Source organism: Trachypithecus francoisi, unplaced genomic scaffold (genome assembly GCF_009764315.1).
Source record: "Trachypithecus francoisi isolate TF-2019V2 unplaced genomic scaffold, Tfra_2.0 Lachesis_group6, whole genome shotgun sequence".
NCBI classification, from domain to species: domain Eukaryota; kingdom Metazoa; phylum Chordata; class Mammalia; order Primates; family Cercopithecidae; genus Trachypithecus; species Trachypithecus francoisi.
Window position 1 is genome coordinate 34,824,182 of NW_022681471.1, and position 20,028 is coordinate 34,844,209.

Consider the following 20,028-nt stretch of genomic DNA (forward strand, 5'->3'; position numbering starts at 1 on the left):
TTGGAAGACTGTCTGCCACTTTCCCTTTTTAGGCCACTTCTGTGTGTTCTTGTCCTGCTCTCTCAATTGAGTATTTTTGGTTATTTGCAAGTGTCAAAGTGATAGAGAGGGCTATCACATACCAATTTGAAAGTCAAATATGCTGGAATACATAATTTAAATTTCTGATTGTTGCTAGTATATAGTAATACAGTTTGTTATTAATTATTGATCTGGCATTGTGCAACCTTAGTAAACTGACTTATCAGTTCTAGCAACTTTTTTGGGTAGATTCTATAGGTTTTCCTATATAGGCAATCATTTCACCTATAAATAAGCCTGCCTGCCTGCCTGCCTTCCTTCCTTCCTTCCTTCCTTCCTTCCTCCTTCCTTCCTTCCTTCCTTCGTTCTTCCTTTTCTTCCTTTCTTTGCCCTCCCTTCCTTTCTTTTCTTTTCCCTTTATTTTTCTTTTCTTTTTTCTTTCCAGTCTGATGCCTTTTTTTCCTTACCTTATTACACTGGATAAAACCTCCAGAAAAATGGTGAAAGCATTCAGTCTTTCACCATTAAGTATGATGTTATCTGTAGGTTTGAGGAAGTTCTCTCCTATTCTTAGCTTGCTAAACATTTATTTTAATTTTCCAATTTTTTTTTGAGACAAGGTCTTATTCTGTCACCCAGACTGGAGTGCAGTCGCATGATTTTGGCTTACTGCAACCTCCACATCCCAGGCTCAAGCAATCCTCCTTCCTCAGCCTCCAGAGTAGCTGGGACTATACGTGTGTGCCACGACACTCGACTAATTTAATTTTTTTTTTTTTGTAGAGACGATGTCTCACTATATTGCTCAGGCTAGTCTCAAACAGCTGGCTCAAGCAATCCTCCTGCCTCGACCTCCCAAAGTGCTGGGATTACAGGCATGAGCCACCACATCTGGCGAGTTTACTTTAAAAAAAAATCAGGAATGAATGTTGGATTTTGACAAATGCCTTTTATTTCTGTAGCAATTAAGAAATGATCGTAGCATTTTTCTTTTTCAGTCTGTTAGTATGGTGATTTATATTGATTAATTTTTGATTGTGAAAATAACCTTGCATTGGAGGTATAAACTCTTCACTTGGTCATGATGTATTTATTATTATTATATATCAGTAAATTTGGCTTGCTAAAATTTTGTTGAAAAGTTCTACATCTTTGTGCCCAGTGGATTTTGATCTTGGCTTTCTGTGATTGTCTTGTCTGGTTTTGGTATTAGAATAATGCTGGCTGTTAGGCAGGAAACTAGACCCAACATGGCGGCATTACCTGGGGTAGCAGGCCTTTTGTTAAAGACTCTCTTCACCCTTGTACACACCAGCAGACTTACATGCCTCAGAGTTCTGGCTGGGCAACCATACTCCCCCATGAACTGCAGCTCACCTGCATTCCACAAGTTCGTAAACAGCAGTTTCGGTTAACAGTTTCCAAAGACCCCTTCCTCATGACCCTTACTCAACTCCTGCCCTAGTAGTTTCAAGACCCCCCAGGCCTGTTTGCACAACCAGCCTCCCTACCTCTCGGGCTATAAAAAGCCCCTACCCTCCTCCCTCAGTGCGACTTCCTTGGCCCGCACCTTTGGACGGAGGAACCTCGCCTGCGATAATAAAGGCTATTCTCACTGCCATTTGCCTTGTGTCTTCGTTCCCGGTTCGGCTCCAGCCTCAGTTTACCTTTACACTGGCCACGTAGAATAACTTGGGATATATGCTCTCCTCCTAATAGTCTGGATTTGTTTGTGGGGTATTGGTGTTCTTTCTTCCTTAAATGCTTGATAGATTTCGCCAGTGAAATAATTTCATCTTAGAGTTTTCCTTGGGGAAACAATTTTAAATTAAAATTTAATTTTATAGTAGACATGTAGCTATTTAGCTTATCTATTTCTTCTAAAACTTTAGTAGCTTGTGTCTTTCACAGAATTTGTCCGTGTAAACTGAGTTGTCAGATTTATTGGCATGAAGTTGTTCGTATTACCTTGTTATCCTTTTAATACTTGTAGAATCTCTAGTTTGTGCCACTTCTATTCATCCTGGCATTGGTATTTGTATTTTCTCTCTCTTTTCCCCTAATCAGTCTTGTTAGAGTTTTATCAGATTTATAGAGCTTCTCAAAGGAACAGCTTTTGGTCTTACTGCTTTTTCTGTCTTTCTGTTTTCTATTTCATTGATTTCCACTATGATCTTTATAATTGTGATTCTTCTGCCTAATTTGGGATAAATTGGCTCTTCTATTTCTAGTTTTTTAAGAAAGAAACAGATCTTTCATAGGAGATGTTTCTTCTTTTTAATATAGTCATTGACTGATATAAATTTCCCCTAAGTGGAGCTTCATCTGCACTCCACAATTTTTGATGTTATATTTTCATTTAGTTCAAAATGCTTGCTAGTTTTTCTTTGATTTCTTCATGGGTTATTTAGAAGTATGTTTTAGTTTCAAAACATTTGGAGATTTCCCAGAGATTTTTCCATTTTGATTTCTAATATAATTAAGTTGGGGTCAGAGAACATATTAATAATTTGTATGACTTGAATCCTTTAAAATTTTTTTAAGGCTAGTTTTATGGCCCAGAATATGATCTATCTTGTAAATGTTTCACATATACCTGAAAATAATTTGCATTCTACTGTTCTTTGGTGAAGTATTCTGTAAATGCCAATTAGGTCAAGTTGGTTGATAGTGTTGTTTCAATATCCTTGCTGATTTCTGTATATTTACTGGTTTCTGTCACCTTTAAAATCAATTATTGAGATAATGGTATTGAAATCTCCAATTATAATTGTAAATTTGTTTATTTCTATTTGTAGTTCTCTCAGAGTTTGCTTCATGCATTTTGAAACTCTGCTATTAAACACACAAACATCTAAGGAATTTATGTTCTCTTGGTAAACTGACCTTTATTATGAAATTACCTGCTTAATTTTTGGTACTGTGCTCTGAGATCTATTTTGTTTGATACTGTAGTCATGCTAGGTTTATTTGAATTGGTGTTTGCTTTGTATATCTTTTATCATCCTTTTACTTTTATTTTTGTAAATTAACATACAGTAAAAGTCAATTTTTTATTAGTACATACTTTTATGAGTTTCAACATATGTATTGTTTCATTTAGTCTCCAGAATTATGACACAGAACCATTCCATGACCTCAGCATACTCCCTCGTGTTACCCCTTGGTAATTATACCCACCACCATCCCTAAACCCTAGAAGCTACTGATCTATTTTCTGTCGCTTTATTTTTGTCTTTTTGGAAATGTTACATAAATGACATTATATGGTCTGTAAGCTTTTGGGGCTGGCTTATTTTACTTGGTATAATATTTTTGAGATTCATTCATTTTGTTATGTATGTCAATAGTTTGTTCCTTTTACTGTTGAGCAGTATTCCATGGTATGGAACTTTGTGAGGTCTCTTCTCCATGCTCCTCCACCTGGACCATCTTCCGGATTCTTTCCTTCCGGATTCTTTCCAGTTGCCAGGGCTCTATTTTGGCCCTTTGGCCTGAAAGCTGGGACCTTATTTTCCCTGCTCTGCCACACAGTTATCATGACTGCACCCACATCTTGGCCCAAAGACAGAGAGAGGAATTGAATTGAATATTCACCACAGAAGGACAATCACTGCTTCTCTGACCAAGGAGGAAGGGGCGGGGACGGGCGGAGAGGGGCGGGGCGGGGCGGGGCGGGGCGAGGCAAGGCGAGGCGTCCTCTCCAAGCTCTCTACTTGGACTCGGGAAGGGGAACATCACACACTGGGGCCTATCATGGGGAGGGGGGAGGAGGGAGGGATTGCATTGGGGAGTTATACATGATATAAACGTCATGCACATGTACCCTAGAACTTAAAGTATAATAAAAAAAAAAAAAAAAAAAGAAGGAAGTGGACGGCCGGGTGCAGTGGCACAAGCCTGTAATCCCAGCACTTTGGGAGGCAGAGGCGGGCGGATCACGAGGTCAGGAGATCAAGACCATCCTGGCTAACACGTTGAAACCCCGTCTTTACTAAAATACAAAAAATTAGCCGGGCAAGGCGGCGTGCGCTTGTAGTCCCAGCTACTCGGAAAGCTGAGGCAGGAAAAGGGCGTGAACCCAGGGGAGGCGGAGGTTGCAGTGAGCCGAGATCGCGCCACTGCACTCCAGCCTGGGCGACAGAGTGAGACTCTGCCTCAAAAAAATAAAAAAGTAAATAAAAATAAATGAAGAAGTAGCGGGCTTCTCCTGGAGCTTTTTCTGTCTGTTGACAGGTGACTGTTTCCAGGTTACATGATGCCCTGTAAGTCCAGGTCGGGGTACACTGGGAAATAAAAGATAGGAGGTGGGGTGGGGACTCACCATCAGCTTGGTGGAAGTTTGCATTCTGATTTTCATTCTCAATTCATCTTTCATTAACATATGGTTTTCATTTACTTTTAAGCTTCGTGAAATTGCACCAGGACAGCATTTATTCTAGAGCAAACGTTCCCCCAGTACTGAGACAGAATCCTTTTGAGCACTCTACCTAAGGCCCCAGCCTTGTAAGGTTTCCACTCTCACGGTTTGAATAGAAACGACTTCCAGTCCTTTGTGATCCTTGGAGAGTATTCCTTGTGCTCCTTTTTGGCGGTTCTTTCTGCAGACAAATATGCTTATCATTTGTCGCTGAAATACTTGAGGGTAACTGTTTTCCGAGCTCTGGAATCCTCTCTCTGTGCTGATCTCTCTTCTTATATTCTGTCCTATCTGCCTTGACGTCCCCAGAATCTCAGCTCTAGGAGAATACTAGGTTTTGCCTGGGTTCCCACTCCCCGTACCTCTGTCGGGAATCCGTAGGCAGTAAATTTAGACAGTCATAGGGCTCACCTAATTTGTTTCTTATCTTTCACAGATCTCTTTCCTTCAATGTTTTTAACTTTTTTCCCATATAGTTTTGTCTGATTTTAAAGAGTTTCAGGAGGTAATGTAAGTCTAATCTCTCTTACTGGAAGCATAAATTTATAGGATATAATTGAATAAGTAATAGTGAAATCCAGACTAAAAATGCCTAATTATTTTAGAGATGATGTGTGAGAGATAGCTTTACAAAGGAGGTGAAATTTGGGCAGGTGTGGTGGCTCACACCTGTAATCCCAGCATTTTGGGAGGCTGAGACAGGTGGCGGTTGGGGGGCATCCTTGAGGCCAGCCTGGGTAACATGACAAGATCCCTTTTCTACAAAACAACAACAACAAAGGAGGTCTAATTTAAACTAGTCTTTGAAGGAGGGAGGATATTCCAGGTGAAAAAAAAATTTTTTATTACCAATGAGATAGTTTGGAGAACAACCTGATAAGATGGGTCAGAGTACATAGGGAACTAATGAAAATAAAGTTGGGGTCAGATCAAAGAAGTCTCTGAAAACCAGAAGTTGTGCTGTAATGCAGTGATAGCCTTTAAGAAGTTTTTAAAGTCTAAGCAGTGTTATGTAATGAGCACAGAGTTTAAAATTAATATAAACATTTATGTCCAGCCTATGTATTTCTTTTAACTTAAGTGCATCTGTTCCTTTTTCTGTCCTTTGAATAAAATGAAAAGCAGCCTCATAAAAACATGGCTGGTATTGTTTTTATCTAATACATTACATTTACATAACATTGGAGTAAAGCCATTTCTTAACTTTCTTTTCTTTAGTTCCTTAATCTTTGTTCATAGAACATATTTTCCATTATAATTTTCACTACTCTTTTCAGGATGCGTTTCGTTTTTCTCTACTTAAAATGACAATGATCAAAACTAGATATAATATGGTAGTAAGTTTGTTCTAATGTAGAATTTAGTTGAATGATTTGTTTATCAAATTCCTTTTAAATACCTGACAGTATCAATGTAGCTTTTTTTCAAAATAGCATTATATTTCACTTGAAAGCTATTGACATCCAAGCAATTTTTATACAAATTATTCATAGCTTGTCTGGTTTCCATGTTATAATCCTGTAATGTCAAGTCATATCCTATTCTATTTTAATATGATCATTTTAAAATTTATCAAACTCATTAGTATGTTTCGGTCTTTCTTTGTTTCCTGGTATTAGATATGTACCTCTCTCTATTTAATAGAGGTTGAAGTTTTGATACATTGGGTGAGTTTAATACAGTGAAGAGAAAAAACATGTTTTTAATGCTGTTTTCCAGCATCAAAATAGCATTAAATGATGCTATTTTTCCAGGATATGGAGAAGAAAATAAAGGAAGATATGGGGAGATTTATAGAAGAAAGGGAAATATTAAAGAAATTGAAAACAGACAAGCCCCTCTTAAATCAAACCCAAGGCACAGAGACAGAAAAGTAGAGAACTAAGATAAGTGTTGAGATAGAAAGACTGGAAAGATGATGAGTTTAAATCAACAGAAGCAATTTTAAGGACACTCTGAAAAACTAATTGGAAACTGAACAATTTGCCTAAAGCAGAGCTGCATAGGTATATGGTATACCAGCATATGGAAATAGACAAAAATGTTTATATAAATCTTTCAAGAATAGTGAGTACAAATTTGGTGAAAGAAAATGATTTTACAGTAAAAGGACTTATTTTGAGTGGGCAGGAATCTTTGAAAGACTTCTTAAATTGGGAAAAGATTTGTGAGTGAAAGCAAAAAGTAGATATATAGAAGGCAGATGAGAATTTTGGAGGATAATGAACCTCTCTCTTTTTCTTTTAATGCATGCATACTCCACTAGAAGATCAGAGAATAAAAGTTGTTTAGAGAAATGACTGCCTTCTTGTACACAACCATGTGTATAGTCAGAAGGAGCTTCTCTTTAGACAGAACTGGGATATCTGGAAAATGATATACAAACAAGATGTTTAGAATTTGTTTGAAAACAATCTGAATTGACAGATATCATTTGAATAAAGATAGACATAATGTAGAATAAAATTCACTAATATGGAATTGGATAGTGGGGTCGTTCATTTATGCATATAAAAATAAAAGTTATGAAATGTTTAGAAGGGGACACTATATGTTGTGAAAATAAATGCAAAACCTTACAAAAGCAGATAACTTGCCAAAGGTAGATAAATTAAGTGTGGAATAGAAGATACTCTGAATTTGTTAAAAATGCTGTAGGTGCCTCAACTTCTTTTCTTTTGGGACACCAGATTATACTGAGAAAGGTTAAAGGATTTAAAAAAAATGATAGTGTGAAGGGACGCAAAATGATAAAATCTGTGAAAAGGATAAAAGCTCCCAGTGTCTTAGCTAAGCAAAGCTGTCCAGATCTTGAGCATTGATTTCATACCTCCACAAGCAGTTTGAGTGGAATATGAACAAAACAAGAAATTACACAGCTAACGATACAAGATGCATTAGCTACTCCTTTATTTCAGAGGGAAAAAGAAGTAATACGTAGTAGGAATGGAACATACTGACTTCAATACAATTGTAAAATATTTGCAGGAATATTTAAGGCAGGAGGCTAGCAAATAAGCCAAGAAGGTTTTTTTTTTTTTTTTTTTTTTGGTTTGTTTTTGTTCTTTAGTGGAAGAAAATAATGGATCAGATACAATCATTGCTTTTGATTAAATAAGCCAGAATTGCTTTATGAAGATATTGTCTACGTATACTTTAGAGAAGACGAATAAAAACCTATTTGATAAATAAAAATAAAGGGGGCATACAGTACCTAGGCTCATCTCATTAGTCATCTCCCTTTTATGCCAATGCCCAAGGTATGTTATTTCTCCTAAGAAAAATCAAATCCTTTAACTTGCCATTAGCTCTTCAAAACTTTAAAAATAAATGTCCTTCAAACCAGCAACTTCAATCCTGAGGCTATCTCCCTCAGATATACTTAGACAACTAAGTGTATGTACAAGGAAGTTAATTGCAGCATTGCTTATAACTGCGGAAATTGAGGGAAAACCCGAGTGTTCAACTAAACGGGAATGGATAAATAACTTACAACATGCCCCCGCTATAGATTACTGTGCATGCACTGAAAGAATGAAGTAAGTCCTGTGCACTGAGATAGAAGACTATCTGTGTTATCTGCTCAAGTGAATTTTAAAATGCACAACAGTATGTATAGTAACCCACTTTAAAAAGGACTTTATATATTTTAATACAAGCATAATGTAGATTATGATATATAGAGAATGAGGTCTTGAAGTATGCTTACTAAACTGTTAACAGTAGTTACTTCTAGTAAGTGAAAGAGGTAGCCTTTAAGTTTTAAACTTATATTCTTCTGTACTTTGACTTCAAAAAACATACAAGCACATATTAAATTTCTAAACCTGAAATTTATATGAGGAAGGAAACAAACACAAGTTTGGGAGCCAACGTTTTCTCCCCAACTCCTGGTTCACTACCTTTTCTCTTACCTCAACCTTTACCACTACAACAAACTACCACAAACGAACACTTTAAGCACAACTCAGTTTATTATTGGGAGAGGTTTCACAAATAAGTTCCTGGTTTCCAGTTAACTTATTGCAAAGTTTACATCCTACCCAATGTGACTACATGGATTTAAAGTTACCAGTGGTAGCTTCTGAGTGAAATTTTGTTTGTTTGTTCATGGAACAAACAATGTGTTCATGGAACACATATTAAGTACCAACAGTATGCCAAACACGGGGGAATTCAAAGATGCTAGTCTCAACTGTTTCAGCTGATACTTGACTATCCTCTCCCACACCCTAGTGTCCTCACTGAGTACTTCCCAATACTGTACATTTGAAAGGTGATTCCCACAAATTTATTGCAATTTAGACCCCATATATCAATTTTAAAAGAGCTGAAATGACTCTTCGCATGCCTTCAGCATGAGAATATTCCCTTAAAATTGGCATCTCTTTTTACAAGATGAGCTATTATTATTTTACTTCTACTATTCTAAATAACAGAAACAGCAGACAAATTAGCAATGGAAAATAAAAATAGTGGCATAGGGTATATAATGTTTGGGTTTACAAAGAAAAAGGGACATTTGTGAAAGATTTGATATTTGTTAACAAACATGTAAATCATTGTTGGAAAAAGAAAAATATGATATATAAACTTGTTTTAAAGTGTATGCATAATGTGTAAATAGTTTTGGAATGAAAATGTTCATCTCTTTCCCTAGAGGGAAAGTGGCTGGATCAGATCATCTCTTTGAAGTTCCAGTTCTGTAATTCAAATATTTTCTTTAAAAAGCAATTTTAAAATTAGAATGAGAAACTTAACTGGGGCTTATATTACTCATATGTGTAGGATCAATATTTTTAAAACTGCATTCTTAATATGTTATGCCTTTTGTTCTTTAAATCTGTGAAACGTAACCTTAATTTTATTTGAAGTCGTTAAAATATGAAGGGGACAGAGTAATCAATGCTATTGGTTCTTACTATATTTTATTATTAGAAAGCAATTTGTATATCTGTCTTCCTGATTTTTTATAATGAAACATTTCTATCTTTGAAACTACAGACTCAACCTTGCCAAAATGTTCATTTTTTTGCATCATTATTAAATTGTATATTGTCCCCTTTTGGTGTACTTTACTAGTCTGTTATAATCCTTTTAAATTCACTATTCCTAATTGACAAATAAACATTATATATAATTTGTCATGTAAAACATGATATTTTAATCACATCATGGTGAATGGAGTATCCATCCCCTAAAGCATACATCTACTGTGTACCCACAAAAATTAAAAATAAAAGATAAAAAACAAAAAACATGATGTTTTGAAAGATGTGTATGTTGTAGATTCAACCTGTTATAATCTTAAAGTGATTGTCATTCTTCCAACTTATATCAATAGAACTACTGTCTGTCATTAGTTGAGACCATCAGGGTGTAGTGGAAAAGCTAATCAGCAAGGATTCTTCTCACCAGAGCTCTGTCATTCCTCTGAATTGTGGCTGCTAGCCTGTTAATTTTCCACTAAACCTTTATGCATTTGGAGACAATTAAGTCTCACGTTGGGGTTTCCTGGGCTTTTTTTCCCCAAAGATAATTAAGTCTCAAACTTGAAACTTGAAAGATATTTGGTCAGGCAGCAGCAATGTACTGAGTATAGGCTTCTCAAAGAGATGAAACAATACAATTAGTAGAAAGAACTCCTATAATGTACACAGTACAGTTGCTCTCTACTTTTCTTTCTCAACCTCCTCCCAAACAAAACCAAACCAAGATGCTTCAGTCAAGCACTATAAAAGGACTATTAAATTATCGTGAAAAGGAATGTTGGACAATCTAATACTCTCATTCTGCAGATGGGAAAATAGAAGTGCACATTGTAATTATTTTTCAAAATAAGGTAAAAGCTCAAAATTGTGTAAATAAGCAAACATATATACTCTTTCCTTAATCGTTTTTAACCTAAATTAATCTTAATTTTGTGTTATTACTACAGTGAAAGAAAATATGCAGTGTCACATATCAGGAAAGTTGTGCAGTTATTTTTTCTTCTCCTGAATAATTATTCTGTTGGCTTTATGTTCCACATATGTTGCACCACATTAATATTCAAACAATTTTAGCACACAAAGATTTGTAACTTCATTTTACCTTGATTAGTGACTCAACTCATGTTCTTATTGTAGGGCTTTGACCAGCTTCGACTTGAAGGATTGCTTTGTGATGTGACCCTGATGCCAGGTGACACAGATGATGCTTTCCCTGTGCATAGAGTCATGATGGCATCTGCTAGCGATTACTTCAAGGCTATGTTCACAGGTAGTTTGCCTTTTAAAACTCTGAAGCCACATTAAACCAATATGAAAAATCTGTGTTTAAATCTTTTTTATTTCTAACCTGAAATTTAGTTCTTTTGGAAATAACGTCAAAAGAAGTATAGAACAGTATGTATGGTTTTCGGTGGTGCTGTTTTAACATGGAAAATTGATGCACTTTTTTTCATACTGTCCATCTTTATCTCACAACTTTTATTTTTCAAGCTCATATCTGAGTGGGCCATTAGAGACTCTGTGTCCTGCTAATACAATCTCTACTCTATATCAAAAGATAGGAAGTGAGAACATTTTGGAAGCACTTGTATCATATATGACCTCCATTAGCATAGGATTATCCTTTTAAAGTACTTTATTTTAACGGTAAAATGTGCAGCAGACTGACTCTAATACAACTGCTTATATAAAATAAGACTTTCCCTTGATATTATTGCATCTAATTAGCAGCAGAAGTGAGTTTGACCATAATTATCCACCTTCATTTAATTGAATGTCTTTTTATTTAAGGTGGAATGAAAGAACAAGATTTAATGTGCATTAAACTTCATGGTGTGAGCAAAGTCGGTCTAAGGAAAATTATTGATTTCATTTATACTGCAAAGCTTTCTCTTAATATGGACAACCTTCAAGACACGCTGGAAGCTGCCAGTTTTCTACAGATTCTGCCAGTTTTGGACTTCTGTAAAGTATTTCTCATATCTGGGGTAAGATATTTTGAAATCTGTTTTTTTCTGTGGTAGACTCTGATGTAGCCTGTTTAGATTAGGACTCATGAAATCTGCTGTGCAGGAATGTGAAACTTGCCATTAGACAGGTGTGTCTTATAGTATGTGATCTGTAAGCAAGGTGAGATTGAAACAGGTGCATTTGTATGAATTAGAATCACTTAATAAAAGCCTCAGTGTTGGCTGGGCGTGGTGGCTCACGCCTATAATCCCAGCACTTTGGGAGACTGAGGTGAGCGGATCATCTGAGGTCAGGAGTTCAAGACCAGCCTGACCAACACGGAGAAACCCTGTCTCTACTAAAAATACAAAAATTAGCTGGGCATGGTGGTGCATGCCTGTAATTCCGGCTACTTGGGAGGCTGAGGCAGGAGAATCACTTGAACCTGGGAGGTGGAGGTTGTGGTGAACTGAGATTGAGCCATTGCACTCCAGCCTGGGCAACAAGAGTGAGACTCCATCTCAGGAAGAAAGAAAAAAACCTCTGTGTAATCAAATGACATTAGATACTAATAATATTTGATAAAGATATATACTTAACTGTTTCATAATGGTATGTACCATAACCTGGTTTTATTCACCTTTTTGACTATACAAGCAGGCTTCTTAAATGTAATTGAATGGAAAAGTAATCTGAGCTTCTAGAACTCTTTTAAAATTTCATCTTTTAATATGGGAGCTAGATCTTAAGAAGAACTAATACCTATGGGCAAACCTGTAAGAATGTCAGTCTTGATTCCATAGAAACATATCCCCTACAGAATAGTGTTTAGCCGTTTTTTAATAAATAAGATAGGGCACATACAACCACCAATCAATGAAGTACTTAGTGGTAGTCACCCATTTCCTGAAGAGAGTGTTTTATTTTAGTTGAGACCCTTAAATTTTACTTCTGGGAAGATAAATGGCTACATTGGACAGAAATATTGCCAAGACTTCCAGAGGTCTTGGAGCTTTTCTGATTAAGAATTCTGGCAATAGTAATTTTTGGTATATTTTCTAACTCATTATGTTGACGGATATGTTTTCTATAATTTTTTTTAACTCATATCAATCTTAACATAGGTAAATAATTGCTGTCAGATCTTTGCAACGTACGTTTTTTGAACATGGAACCTTCTTTACAACAGTAACTTTCAAGAGAACATGTCCTTAATTATTTTATTATTAAGGTACTTACTATCTTACAAAGTCAGCCAATGACTAATTTAACTGGCCTATTGAAAATGTGTTTTTTGTACGTTTGATTTTAGAAAACTCAGACTACTGTCTCACAATTACTTATAAAATTTGAACTAATTGCTACTTTTAAAGGTTTTTATGGCAGCATGGTGCTATATTGTTGACTTGTATTGTCTTCTTTAATGCACAAGTAGCCCAAGTGAAGTTGGTTAATTCCCATGCTATTGCTTGCCTCCATTACTGAATTTAGGTGCTAAATTTTATTTTAATTTGATCATACAAGGCCCATCCCCTCAAGAGCTATTAGGATGTCACCTCTGGTTGTGTCACTGGCATGATATAACAACTTCATTTCAAGGAAAAATGAATCGTATTGAATGTGATTTTCAAAATGCCTCAAGTCCAGGATTTAATTTAGCAGTAACACTTAAAGCTTGTACTTATAGATTCTTACATTACTTTATACTGATCTTAGCAACACCTGGTCATCGTGAGCCAAATTAAGGGAAGTGCCATGATTTCTTTGGAACTACTCATTAACAAGAGACATTGTTGGCCTATCCTCTAATACAAAAGTTTAGTACTTAGAACTCCAGATATTGATTGTGATCAGTTCCTTTACGTGAAAGAAAAGGACCAAACTGGATAATACACAATACAAAAAAGTTATAGTAATATTATTGTCACAATAATAGAAAAGAATTTTGTTCTAGTTAACTGTATTTAAAGCAATTTTATTTAAAGATGAGGCCATAGTCACTTTGTAATGCTAATTTCCAGCAATTAGACTGTTGGTTCCTTAACCTGTGTTGAAACATTTATTATAATTGTTTAACAATTTAGAAATGTCTTCATTTTTATAAACACTTAATATTGCCTTAAATCTCATGTTCATTATTTTTTTTGCATCCTTTGCAGACATCCTAAAACCTATTTCTAATGGAGAAGAGGCTTCTCTCTAGCAAAGATTACTTGTGGTAGAGTTTGCTCCTACCTCTCAGTTTTAGAATTTTCTTGCCTATGAACTTTTAGGAATTACCTGTTTTCTTTGTATTAGTCTATCTTACTTGTCCTTCATCCTTTTTTGCGGAGGACATGTCTGTATGGTTTTAGAGTAGAAATCTCTTATTTCTCAGAATCCATGATAATTTTTGAGAAAATCTGGCAGATTATTAGTTCCAGGAACATGCAAAATCCAAGTTTTCCTTTATCCTTCTTTCATGCATTCTGTTTTTTAGTTAAACCTATGTTCAGCCTTGCCCTATTTATTTCCCCTTTCCTTCTCAGGAATCAAGTGAAAAAGGAAAAATAGTAACCCAGTGTATTTTCTACTTATAAAAACTGAAAGTCTCAAGATACTATATTTTTTAAAGGAGGACTTTTTGAAGTTCTTCCATGAGCTAAGTTTTATTGATAAATTTTAATACAACGTTCTCATGTTTAAGAACTGTGTGCTGAAATGAGATGTTTTAGAGGAAATGGGATTTATGTTTTTAACGATATAGTGATATTATAGTTCACAAAACCAAAACACTATTTGGGTTTGAACTTTTAGACAGAAAAATTCCCTTCTAATACAATTCTGTTCTATCCTATTCTCAATCATTTGTGTGGAGGAAGAGGAACAGTGGTACACAAAATGTGAATCAGTAACAGTAGTACGTAAAATGCGAATCAGTGAATAACCCAGAAAACATGTATGTATTAGTTTTGAATGATAACTTTAGATACAGTAGTAAAGCCACACTCACCTTTGGTGGGATAGAGATACCAGTTTTCTATAACAGAGCATCAGTCTTAATAGAACAAGAACCAGCCTCCCATCTAACTTTGCCATCCTTTGCAGTGTTACTTAGGGTGGTAATTAGTATGATAGTTTATAGGATGTGGCATTTTTGTTTTTGTTATGTTATTTTCTTGGGAGTTATGGAAAAGAGGACAATGAAATGAATACAGAAGGGTGACAATGAAGGATAGATATATACTATGGAGATAATGGAAAATTACCTTTGTTTAGTCATACCTAAAAATTGCATTGGTTTTGTCCTTAGGACATTGTATAACTACAACATGTTAAATACTGTGCACCCATTCACTAGTTTTTTCTTTTTCTTTTTCTTTGCTTTCTTTCTTTTTTCTTTTTTTTTTCGAGGCAGAGTTTCACTCTTATTGCCCAGGCTGGAGTGCAATGGCAGGATCTCGGCTCACTGCAACCTTCGCCTCCCAGGTTCAAGTGATTCTCCTGCCTCAGCCTCCCCAGTAGCTGGGATTACAGGCATGCACCACTGTGCCTGGATAATTTTGTATTTTTAGTAGAGACAGGATTTCTCCATGTTGGTCAGGCTGCTCTCGAACACCTGACCTCAGATGATCCACCCACCTCAGCCTCCCAAAGTGCTGGGATTACAGGCGTGAGCCACCGCGCCCGGCCCCATTCACTAGTTTATAAGAAAGTTGTGTAAGGTTTTTGTTTATCTTTTGTTTGCAATTTGAAATGTTTAGCATCTAGCATTTGTCCCACGGAACTATTGTTATGGAGGATTTTAGGCTAGTTCACAAAACAACCTAATTTAATGTTAGGTTACTGAAATAGGGCATCTGTAATTGAACTCAAAAGGTTACAATTTAAATATACAAGTATACAGAATGAACAAAACAGAATAAAGATGAGAAATAAATCACTTTATGTTCGTATAAAAGCATTTTTTAACAAGAGAATGAAGATGTCATTGGAATTTAGACTTGGGGATAATTGTTCTTAAAATAATTTTTTGATTGTGTTTTCCCCACTTGATGCAGGTAGATTACTGGTTCCACCTGCACATTTGTTATCAGTGATGAGGTGGAGAGCTCGCAATGAAGTAGAGAGAAAGTTTATTGAGGTGACTGGAGGAGATGAAGAGTTGGAGACAGAAAATAAAGGAGGTACATAAGTGGGAAGGAGACGAGAGAGGAATAGAGAGAATATGTTTCTCTCAAAAGAAAAACAAAAAGAATCAGATGTCATTGGAGAAGACAGTTCCTTTTGCTTTGCCTCCATTACTAAATTACTGAGGATTTCCTGTATAGTACATATATTTCACATTCTTCGTTTAATCTAAATTGTATTTACCCATAAAGATTAACAGACATGTTTTTAATGATTTTTTTCACCTTTGAGGGCAATTTAATGCAAGTTAGAGACAAATTGTATAGATAATTAAAATTAAAAATGAATCAAAATTATTTCCCTCCCAACCAAACCAATCTTGACTTCCTTATTGCCAGGGCTGATATTGGGCAAATAGTACATAGAAGGTCATCCCCGTTGCTTATGGTCGGCCATCCATTTTGATTGGTTGATACCCATGTTGTGTGCTTGTTAAATATTCTAAATATCACGCCTATAACCTTGAGCACCCAATCTTGTCCATCTGCTATCTGGGACTCTGGGAAGAAGAGGCGTAGCCTGGGCTCAAACCACTTCAGCCTCACAAAAGCCATTGTAATAACTAACATTGCATTCAATAAAGGAAGTGCATTCGAAGTGCAAAGAAATAGAGAATTGAATATTTTGGGCTGGAGACACCAGTGACATTCACCTCAAATAGCATTTAGAAACTGAAGAAAGACAAAGACTGAAAGAGAGAGAGGTGTTTATTATTCAGTTATCCCTTTGTTCTTACCGAAGTGTCTCTTTCTGTCCTGTGACGGTCTCATCTGTGGAAGGAGGCTTGAGAAAAGATACCTGTACATCCTCTGCCCGCTAAAGTATCTTGTTTGATTTCTTCCCAGCCTTATTCTGTGGACATGGTTTCATTCTCTGCATTGATTGTACTAGATATCAGCCTGTCATTTTAATAAACTAGATAGCACCAAGTAGAATTTGGCACATTGAATGGCTAAGGAGTTCCCCAAATTTTTGCCAGATTTCTTAGTCTTTGCATTTCCCTTGAGAGTACAAAATCAGATTCTGGCTGGTCCGAGTGCAGTAGTGTTTACAACTAATTGATCACAACCAGTTACAGATTCTTTGTTCCTTCTTCACTCACAGTGCTTCACTTGGCTAGTCAAAAAAAAAAGAAAAAAGAAAAGAGCAGATACCCATTTTTTCTAAATGGGATTTTATTTGTATAAAACACCAATCTTTAAAAAAAGTCCTAGATTTCAGATGAAATCTTCATTAAAATAGCAAATTATGTTAATGACAGTGTTTTGGGCACATCAGATATAATTTGAATAGTGCAGCAGCAGTGAGGACAAGTATGTTACTGAGAATACCATTTGCAATGTTATGATGTTGGAAGTGCCTTTAGGATGACTATGAATGTTGTTTGGTTATAAAAGAATAATTTATACTAATTTATATCAAGGAAATGTAAATGAGCAGTTGATTATTTTATGAACAATTTTATAGGTTCCCACAGGTGCTTGAAGAATTTTATCCTTTGTTGTTGTTGTTGTTGTTGTTTGAGGGAGTCTTGCTGTGTCACCAGGCTGGAGTGCAGTGGTGCTTTCTCAGCTCACAGCAACCTCCGCCTCCTGGGTTCAAGCGATTCTCCTGCCTCAGCCTCCCAAGTAGCTGGGAATACAGGCGTGTGCCACCACACCTGGCTAATTTTTGTATTTTTAGTAGAGATGGGTTTCACCATGTTGGCCAGGATGGTCTCGATCTCCTGACCTCATGATCCACCAGCCAAGGCCTCTCAAAGTGCTGGGATTACAGGTGTGAGCCACCGCGCCCAGCCTTGTTGTTCTTTTTAATGCCAATGTGTTATTGGATTAACTTCTGTTATAACTCTATTTTCAAGTGTACCTTCTTTGGAATTGTGGCCGGGTTTTCAGATGAAATAAAAGATGAACTCAGATGAAATTTCTACCTAGACATTTTTTAAATAAGCTTTAAACTTCATATTTTATATTTTCAATGTGCATTCTATTATATATATAAACTGCATTATAAATCCAATTATCCATTTATGGATATCCAGTTATCCATTTATCCTTTTATGTATCCAATGGATACACAAATACATGTATCCATTTAAAAATACTATCTAGGCTTAATGTTTGGAGATCTTCTAGCTGAGTCACTTTTAAGAATCATGGTGGAGAAGTAGATTAAAATGAACCATAATAGAATATTATGTATTTCTCTGAAAGTTGTTTACTATAATTCCATCAGTTTTGGTCTATTTATATTGTTAATTATTACTATAGGCTGTAGGCTTTGCTTCTTTAATTTCTATATTCTATGATTAATTTTTAAGCTTTGATTACATATACTTGTTAAGAATTAATTTCCTATTATATATTTTTCTTGTCTGTGTCTCATTTTGAAATTAATAAGGTTCTAGTAATTTGCTACATTAATTCAACAGGTATCCTATTTTTAATTGCATCTATCATCGTATCTTTACCTTTTATATTTTTGATATTTGTAGTATTTAGCCTTTGTTGCATACTCACAGTATGGTAGCTGTTGTACATGAGCTATAGAAAATACCTAGTCTTGGGTACTCCATAAATATATATACCAACTATGTGCCTACAAAAATTAAAATGAAAGAAATAAAAAAAGAAAATACTTAGTTCTTCTATCAAGAAGATAACAGTTTGGAAGGTTATGGAATACCGTTCTCTGGTGATTTTAAAGAAAAAAGTAGGCAGCTATTTGTATTGGCTTGATGGTCTGTCAAAGTCTTTTCTAGTCTTGTGTGTCTGTATATATGAATGTATTGATATACAGAAGGTATTTTCCAAATGCTGGTAAATAAAATGTAAGTTTCTTCTCCTGTTATTCTAGCAATCATTTTCTCACTGGATAAATTTGAAGAGGGAAAAGGTGAAGGAATTAAATACCTTGATCTCATTTCTAAATTATACAGTTTGGCTTTTAATCTTTAATCTTGCTCTGTGTTACATGCTATAAATTACACAGTTTGGCTTTTAATATTTAATTTTGCTCTATTTTACATGCTATAAATTTAGATTTCAGATTGGTGACTAACAACTGGTAGTATCATTTTGCTGGCTTAAAGTACCCATTCTTTGTTGTTTTTTAGTAATCATATCAATAATGATGAGAATTTGCATACTTGGGAATTTTATCTGTGTTGTCATCAACTTTTGTATAACTGTACTAATAAACGTCTTCAAAAGTTTAAATCACCTTCACTCTGGGGAAGAGATAATTCTTATTTGTCTTGGGAAGTGAATTCATGACCTCAAATTCCTTCCACTCAGGGTGAATTGGGAAAACAGGTATTGACTGTAACTCCATTTACATAACTTAAATTTTTGAACCACCAACCTGCAGCTCCTCAAATTGGATTAAAATGGACTTTTTATTAACCACATTAGAAATCCAGGGTATTTATACAGTGCTATGCTGTCTACTTCTAGAGACTCATAATTTGTTAATTTATTTTTCTATTTTTTTATGTTGCAGTTGTGTTTTAGGTATTCTTAAAATATATGGCTACTAAGTAAAATAAGCAGTTAAACATTTTTGTAAAGCAAATCAGCTACTTAAAAGAGCACAAATTCTTTTTGAGTAATAAATGAGTGATAGACTGGATGAAGAAAATGTGGCACATAATACTATGCAGCCATAAAAAAAGGATGAGTTCATATCCTTTGCAGGGACATGGATGAAGCTGGAAGCCATCATTCTCAGCAAACTAACACGGGAAAAGAAAACCAAACACCTCGGGTTCTCACTCATAAGTGGGAGTTGAACAATGAGAACACATGGGCACGGCGGTGGGGGGGAGAACATCACACACCAGAGTCTGTCGGGGGCTGGGAGGCTAGAGGAGGGATAGCATTAGGAGAAATACCTAATGTAGATGATGGGTTTATGGGGGCAGCAAACCATCATGATATGTGTAATACCTATGTAACAAACCTGAACGTTCTGCACATATATCTCATAAAGTCTAATTTAAAAAATCTATGAAAATAGCAATGTGTGTGTGTGTTAACCTTAGAGATTTCAGTGATATTATATCCTAACTAGGCTGTCATTTTATGTGGAGGAGTAATGCTTATAGCTTTATTTCAGTTTTTAAAGAAATGTCAACAGAAGGATTATTTGATTTTCTCTAACCATCTGCCAAATCTGTTAACAATACAGTTATGAGGTTAACAATACATTGATAAAGTTTGTGTGACATTGAGGACACATAACCTGACAAAATTTTATAAACAACTAAACATTTAAGTCTTTTGCCTGTGATTCGTGTCTGTTTTTATATATACACACTGGCAATTTTTATGGTAGGCTTGGTTTTGTGGTTTGTTCTTTGTATTATATTTGCTAATATTATTTTTTCTATTTTTCCTTTGACCAGTCAGTTATTAGAGCATTGAAAAGAGGTTCTACTGAGGAAAGGCCTCTCTGTCACTTCTCTTCTTTGTTAGC

At 35.5% G+C, this 20,028-nt stretch overlaps 1 protein-coding gene across 4 annotated transcripts in view; it reads left to right on the top strand.

Annotated features, from left to right (window-relative positions):
* The window catches only part of KLHL13 (kelch like family member 13), a 215,659-nt gene that overhangs the window by 182,490 nt on the left and 13,141 nt on the right, over positions 1-20,028 (top strand). For all 4 annotated transcript variants that reach the window (XM_033201330.1, XM_033201331.1, XM_033201329.1 and 1 more), the window contains 2 exons: positions 10,570-10,702; positions 11,224-11,420. In XM_033201330.1, the coding sequence (XP_033057221.1) occupies positions 10,570-10,702; positions 11,224-11,420 (330 nt within the window). The remainder of the gene's footprint in view (positions 1-10,569; positions 10,703-11,223; positions 11,421-20,028) is intronic.